Consider the following 8,136-nt stretch of genomic DNA (forward strand, 5'->3'; position numbering starts at 1 on the left):
TGCGCATCAGGCGGTGTTATCCTCCTAGTTCCTTTATAAGAAGTGATTTTTGTTGAATAGCTTTTGTGGATATCAGATAACACAGAAACAAATTAATATTTTACCTACTACCAACATAGACAACTGAGAGGAAGCTACAGTATCCCAAGCATGCATCCCCTATGAATATTACAAAAATAAACTAACAATTATGTGTCATGCTAAATGTCCAATATGCATGGTGAGCCTCAAACTTATCAACAAGTAAGAGACTTGGTATTGTGAGACAAATAGGAAGGCCATTTGTTGGTGCAATCTTAAAGCATATTTGCAAGCTCAATTTGTTGAGAAATAATAAGTTATTGTTTCAGAATGCTTGTAAAACGTTGTTAAAAAAAACAAAAAACTAAATAACCTCAATCAGCCAAAGAAGAAAAAGATGCAAAAAGATTTAGCAAGAAACAATTCCATATGGATTGGCCTATTATTCAAAAACTATTTTTCCAAATACAAAGTTATAGTAATACACAAATAAAAATAATTTCAAAACATATAATTTACACAATATCTTAAAAACAAAGTTATATGTTTTGAAATTATTTTTATTTGTGTATTACTATAACTTTGTATTTGGAAAAATAGTTTTTGAATAATAGGCCAAACCATATGGAATTGTTTCTTGCTAAATCTTTTTGCATCTTTTTCTTCTTTGGCTGATTGAGGTTATTTAGTTTTTTTTTTTTTTTAACAACGTTTTACAAGCATTCTGAAACAATAACTTATTATTTCTCAACAAATTGAGCTTGCAAATATGCTTTAAGATTGCAACAACAAATGGCCTTCCTATTTGTCTCACAATACCAAGTCTCTTACTATAAAACTGAAAAATGTGGCAACAAAACAATGGAAGTGTCTCTAAAAGCTTCTTCAGCTGTAATCTAAAGCAATAAAGGTTTTAGCTGAATCTTTTGTGACTTCAACGAAGATACGAGGCATTGTACCACTACCATTGCAGCGAAGACACAAATTTTCCAAATTGGAAACAAAATGAAGTACATAATTTATTTAGTCATTAGCATAACAATAGAAAAATGCAAGTTTTAGCAGCATGAATATTTATTTCTTTAACCCCATGACATGATTTAATAAACATAAACTTCAATCTGAGACATGAATTAAAATATACTTTCTAGATGGAGGTTTACACGGTCACTCTCAACTCTTGAAGGTTTGGAGAAGAAGAAAAAATGCTTAGAAATTGTCCATTATCCAGGGAACCATAAACAAAATTAGAAACTAAATGGCAAAACTTGGGTAAACCCGATTTTCAAAGATCCAATATGTCTGATTGTGTCACACCAGCTCACCAAATGGTGTGACACAATCAGGTCTATTGGATCTTTAAAATTCGGGTCTATCTAAGCGTGAGTCATTTTAATATGTTCAAACTACAATCTACAGGTACAACCTAACTGCTTATATTAAAATCCAAGAGACTTTTTAATTTTTTCTATGAGAATCAAGATAGTGGTCAATATTGAAATCTCAAGTTCTAACCAAAGGTCCTAATTCTAAGTTAGTTTCTATTCTACCAAAACTTAGTGAGTGTTCATCCATCAAAGTATGGATTAGATTTAGTTTATGGGTTTGCTCTCAACTGATTTTGATTTTGTAAAAACGAATTTTGTAAAATTGCTCTTCGAAAATAAGATTTTGCAAAATAATTCATGTGTTCTTGTTTACTATTTAAAAAGAAATTTTAAGGGATGCACAGTTGTTCTCAAAAAAAGTTGAAGATGACCAAATTACCCTTATATTGTTCTCAAAAAAAGTTGAAGATGACCAAATTACCCTTATATGCTACATAATGAATTTTTGTGCTAGTTAAATAATTTTTTATTTAATCAATTACTTTTCTTTTGAAATTACATGTTGAATGCGAAAACGAAGGGAAACATAAGCGAATGTAGGAGTGGGATGAGAATAAGAGGAAGTTACAGAGAGGCGTGTGACATAGAAAGTTATCTAATCGCTAGGTAGGTTAGTAATTATGCTGGGATTTGAGAGGTATTTTCATCTGCATGAAAAAGGAAGGGTAGAATCAAAATCCAAAAGCGCACCAAGACATGCTTCTGATTTTTAGTCTTTTTTTTGGTTCAAAAATCTAAAATCAAGTTTCAAAATCAATTAAGAGCACAATAAAATAGCTTTTCAAAAATCAAAATCTAAAATAAGATTTCTAAAATCAGTTGCAAATAACGGCTAAGTTTATTATGTGTTGTATTGATCTAGATTGGGAGGAAGAAAAAAAAGGAAAAAGGAGTATAATTGTAATGTTTTCGATTGTTCTCGGTTGTTTAACTGGAAAAAGTTTGAAAAGACCAACCAATAATAGGGTTGTACAAGGGTTGTACTTCATTTGCACAACATTAGGTAAGCTTTTAGGTGGTTTCAAGGGCTGTACTTCATTTGCACAATATTATGCAAGTTCTTAGGTGGTCGATTTGTTACTTTATTTGTAAAATTAGCATGGTTTTGTGTCTGAAAATAAATTCAATAAAAGATCGTATCTTGTATTATAAAGTTGTAATCACACATTTTCATTAAAAATGTTCAGGGATTTTTTTCCCACAGAAATTTGCAACTCCACAATTGCTAATTAATTTATCCAACCAGCATATAACATTGACAAATATCATTCATCCATCAAGTGAAAAATATGTTTAGTCTGACTTTATGATGAGTTGCATTAATCCATATCAGAGAGGGAAAAAAAATTATAAAAGGGATATATCTGTTCCGTTATCAAAATTTTAAAGAATCCCCAATGCTGCAATTGAACTACAACCAGGCTCCAGTCCACAGCAGTAGCAGTGCAAGGAGCGCCTGAAACAGCTCATTTTACGGTCCAATCCATTTGTTTAACAGGGATCCACTGCTCTTTTATAGGTACACAATAGCTCTCCTTTATAGATGCAAATTTGATGCATATGACATGACCAGTCATTACTCTAGAAAATGGTCCAAATCTTTATGCCCAAAGGCGATTTGGACACCATGACTGGGAATAAACTCTGCCCTCGGTTCTGAACATGCAAAAAGATCAAAACGGCAGCAAATTTCATCTCACTGCTGACCGAAGTAGAATATTATTACTCATTGCAATGGCTACTGAGATACACACATAATTGGATTAAAAAATTGGGGGTCTCCTGTCATCATGAATGCACATCCATTCAGGTTAACAGATACAAGCTCACAGATAAACTAAGTTGAAAATTAATTCTCAAGTTCTTTTCGTACAAGCCACAGAACAGGCATTTGCACATCTCTGTAGGCTGACTGCATTTCTGTTAGCTGCACCAGTGTAACTGAGGTATTTCCCAGGCCAAATTGCATATCAGCTGGGATTGTTAGCATATACAGATTATTTTAATCTGATGTAATGAGCCATCATGAAACTGGACAACGTTTCAGCAGGCCAAAATTGTTAGCAAATGTTTCTCATCCATTATTCTAAGACACCTCCTGAAAGGAAGAAGCATTTTTGTCTATTGACAGGCTTGCAACTTCTTTCAATTTGTCATCATTCACGCCATCATTAAAATGCTCCCTGAGAAACTCTACGGCCATGAAAGTCAGAGCAGAAGCGGGAACATACCACATGATTCTGGGAATGCTACCTCTGAAGATTCCCCTAATACCTTCAGTTGACCATGTCTTCTGGATCACGTCCAACCAGCCATTATACCTGCAAGCATACAAATATTGAAAACACGGCCTCAGTATCATCTTATTAGTAGTATTTATCAGTATTCATCTTATTAGTAGTATTTATCAGGATCATCTTATATCTGAAGATTCCCATGTAGTACAAAGAATAGTTTAGTGGTAATTCGGGTTGAAGGCATACAATAATTGAGCAACATCAGGAGTAAAAAGGACTTTAACATTTCAAGAAAACTGAAATTGGAAGATGTCATCGCACATTCAAACAATCAACTCTATTGACTTTATGACATGGTAACATTATATTCTCCCAGTCTCAGAGGGTAAAATAAATGACAAAGTTTGACCACCTTTAGCTTTTTCATTTATGCGTTCATCTTTCACTATTCCAAATTCTGCAAAATTTTAATATGACGTTAAAAATGTCACGGGTGTTGCTAAGTTATTTTACCCTCAGAAAAGATGGTAATCTTCTCTGTTTCCAGCCAAAAAGGATATACCACCAGGAAAAATGTCTATCTTCCTCATGAGTTACTAAAAAAGATCTATTCTTTGCAGTCATTTTGGTAGATTCCAAGTTTCTAAACAACAGTTGAAGTAGCAACATAAAGAAAATTCCAAAACAGAATACCTCAAGGTTGTTCCTTGTACTTGAAGCCTTGTTTTAACTACATCCAGTGGAGTAGTAAGATATGCACTTAAACCTGTAAAGCATGAGCAACAAGGTAACATCCTACCCCCAGCCAACCCTCACCATAAGGATAACGAATGAGGTAAAAGGATACAACAGAAGATAGATACATACCACCAGCCAATCCTCCCAATAAAAGCCCCTCAATAGAGCTGTTCAGATAGCGATTTGAATCAGGAAACAATCTTTGCCTCCCATACTCTGTCACATTTTTGAAGGCCTCATAAAAAGTGACCTGTGGATTGTGAAACATAAAATTTATACAACAGAAGGGTCACCAGAAAATGAAGGAATGTAGTTAATCAAATGAATGAAATTGATTCACTCAAGAAATTCATTTACAATATGTAGATGCAGTTACCAGGGGGACTAGTAGTAGAACTGTTACAGGGATTACCATGGTGATATTTCTTTTCTTATAGTGGTGTTTTTCATCAAAGGGACAACTGCGCTAAAAACATGACATACTAAGCAAATTGAGACAACCATCATTACACAGTACACAAAAAATAAATAAACAAAAAAACTGCTAAGCACTAAGAGTTGCTTCATCAGAAAAAACACTCTGCTCAGGTAAAATAAGGTCCACTACCTCAGCAAGAATCCAAACAGCATTTCTGAAAATGACCAGAGTTAACCTAAATGCCTTGTTTGACCAAGCAAAATGCTCAAGAACATGACCTGCTGAGTAAGTAACGCGAGCAAATTTGCTTTCTGAACATTTAAATCTTTGCCAATAAAAATGCTAGGTCATGCATGATCGCAGTAAGTCCTGCCAACACGGCTACTCTAGTGCAAAATGAAGTCGGACAAAGGTGCGGCAGGGTGAAGTGAAGAGATATTCCCTTTGAGATCCTCTTTACATAGAAAGAAATAAAATCCTTCCAAGAAGACATCACTTTGGGACTGCAAGTATGATGTAGTGCACTAAATTCAAGAAAAAGGAAGAATAATCAAAAGTTCATGGTTGGATATGGATCCACAGCGTTATTTAATTAGACAACATGTTAGTTTTAGAAGACAGGAAAAAAGAAATACTGGAAAACAAAGAATCCTAAGTATTCTAGCTTTTTCATCTAAAGTTAAGCGTATAGGCCTTTGCAAGGGAACATAGCATAGGCAGGACAGGAGGCTGGGGTCATTTAGTGTAAAGAAATATCAGAGAACCAGAAAAACAATGAGAAAAACCAATAGATCATCACTATGTATACCATCAGACCAGCAAATGGCACATCCCTTGCAAGTGTAGACCAGTACCTGGAAAATATAAAGCAAACAAAAACATTGAGAGAGAGACAAAAAGGCAGAGATCAAATGAAGAAAAAACATTCTCCAAATGAAGTAAAGAACTCTTATAGATGGATCCATAGCCAATTGAACAAGATAATTCCACTCAAAGTTGTTAAGTAGAACACATGAAGAATTAAGAAACATAAAACAACGTTTTACAGCATTGCAGTAAATGCGATGGCATCCAATAATCAACTTCTTGAAACACAAGTACTGTTATTATTGTTGAACTAGGAAAAAAAAAAAATCAAGTATTGAAAATTTTAAAATCTTCATACAAGTTTTGTTCAAGTATTCAACATTACAGGAGATGATATTCATATTGGCCACGAGACAAATGGTTTAAACATATTCAGGAGTATTAGTATGCTCATCCCACTACTTAACTGCTGCGTTAATTACATAATGAAGCATTTGACACTAGGTAAGCTAATCAAATTCTACAGCACATACCCTGCATATAACCCCTTCAGCCCTTGTTCCTTCCATATTGAACAGCCAGCTTGATATAGTCCAGAATAGTAACCATACATAGGGTTGCCATGCTTCATGTGTGCACTACCTTTCATCACCACAGAACTCCAGTATTTCTTTGATCCTTGGACCTGCATGCGTTGCTTCATCACTTCGCATGGCACATACACGAAAGAGCCAAGCGTATCCCCTGAAAAGCGTTAATTGAACAAGGGGAACTAGTTTAACTAACGTGCTTTACATCATTGAAACAACGAAACAGGACTCTAGCCACTAAATAACCAAATCATTAAGAATTATACCAACAGCTCCGGCAATAAAATGTGCCCAGTGGCCACCAAGATTGGGATGCGATGTTTCTATCCACTTCTTGGTGGACTCTATAACTCCAAAGTATGTAGCTCCAGTAGCAAGAGATCCAGCGACCCCTGGTGTAATTCCTCGGTAAAACCCTGTCCACAAATTATGTCAACGGTGCAACAAAAAGGACAAACTTCACCAGTATGTACCAAAAACATCATTTCAGTGAGCACACAATGAATATAGATCGATACCCAAAGCAAAAAAAGTGAGTCAATAAACAAACAAAAAATTTCAATTACCAGTTAAACCATCAGTTGCCCAAACAGTTCGGACCATCTGCAATATGCTCTTTTGGTTCTGAAAGTTGTATAAAAGCTTATTTAACCAAAAAAAAGGCAATAAAATCATGTAATTAAAAAAATTCTCAGCAAGAAGCACTAAAAAAAAGGCAATGAAGATTGTCACCGACCAAAAAAAAAGTGGAAAAAACATGCCGTAAATATCAGTAGTAATAGTACCCGGCAACCTCTGAGAAGGGCTTGGCTTTGAATCCGGGTCTTGATGGTATCAACCGGATGCAGCATTCCTTCCCCAAATGCACCAGCAATTGCCCCCCATAAAAATTCCCTCCACACTGCACCCATTCAATTAGAAACAAGAAAAAAGCAGAAAAAATTAACTCAGGTAACGGTTTGAATATTGAACAAGCGTGGAGAAATTCTGAGTTTAAGGAAAAATCTTAGGATAAAATTCCACACTAATAAAGCTTAAAATCACATGCAATGCACAGAAACCCTACAAAATTAAAGATGAGAATGGGGGTTTTACCGAAGAAATGATTTTGAGTAGAAGCGGAGGTTTTAGTTGTTGAAAGAGTAAATGGTTGATTACTTGAGGATGGATTCGGGTCCACCATGGCTGGAGCTGAGAGAACTGGGAACTGAGAAGCAGAATAACAAAGGAGTTTTTAGGGTTTATGAATTAGCAGGGCTCCTTATGTCGGACTCGGAATTTTGGGGTTTTAGGTGACGCTAGAATTAAAGGACGTAGCGGCTTGAAACCGCGTCAAGTGGGTTGGATTAATTTAGAGATGGCAAAACCAGCGGGATCAGTCAGATTTGCTTGGTTTGATATGGACCAAGTAAGTTTACCTAATCTTATTCATATTAGTTTTGAAACTAATTTGAACCGAATTACATTGGAATGGGTTTAAGTTCATTCGTTCAATATTTAAATCTATTTTTTTATTTTTTTTATATAACTTTAATCTTTAATTTATTCAATTTCTTTTGGCCTTATTGTAAATTTATATCTTCCTGAATTTTTTTCTTCAATTTTTTATTTGTATTGTGTGTATATAATTTTTTTATCTTCAATGTTGCTAAATTTTAGTTGAGGAAAAAATAAGCCCTATAAAAACTTAAAAATACTTATACTTATGATTACAAAGAAGGGGCTCCAAAAGTATTTTGTAGAATTGATTTTCAAGTTAAATTACACACGTAATAATTCCCAACTTTTTGAATTTGGTGCTTCACGCACAAATGACAGAACTTTGCCAGAGACCTAAAAGTAAACCATCCATTACTTTCCTTCAGGTTCAGAATGCCTCAAAGATTTTTGCTTTCTTTTCCGCTCCATGTCTGCTCTCTCTCTTTTTTTTTTTTTTT

At 34.6% G+C, this 8,136-nt stretch overlaps 1 protein-coding gene across 2 annotated transcripts; it reads right to left on the reverse strand.

Annotated features, from left to right (window-relative positions):
- Positions 1-3,080: 3,080 nt before the first annotated feature.
- On the reverse strand, positions 3,081-7,538 carry LOC113768141 (mitochondrial substrate carrier family protein E). Of its 2 annotated transcripts, none has more exons than XM_027312387.1 (9): positions 7,295-7,538; positions 6,985-7,100; positions 6,766-6,841; positions 6,466-6,615; positions 6,143-6,353; positions 5,611-5,656; positions 4,514-4,634; positions 4,340-4,412; positions 3,081-3,730 (listed from the first exon to the last, which is right to left on the reverse strand). In XM_027312387.1, exons 1-9 carry the CDS (start codon positions 7,380-7,382, stop codon positions 3,496-3,498), a joined length of 1,116 nt encoding a protein of 371 aa, XP_027168188.1. In that variant the 5' UTR covers positions 7,383-7,538; the 3' UTR covers positions 3,081-3,495. The 2 variants fall into 2 exon arrangements, with proteins under 2 accessions (XP_027168188.1, XP_027168189.1); XM_027312388.1 differs by having other exon boundaries at positions 6,766-6,823; positions 7,295-7,536.
- Positions 7,539-8,136: the final 598 nt, after the last annotated feature.

The sequence above is a fragment of the Coffea eugenioides genome, chromosome 4 (genome assembly GCF_003713205.1).
Source record: "Coffea eugenioides isolate CCC68of chromosome 4, Ceug_1.0, whole genome shotgun sequence".
Classification (NCBI taxonomy): Eukaryota; Viridiplantae; Streptophyta; class Magnoliopsida; order Gentianales; family Rubiaceae; genus Coffea; species Coffea eugenioides.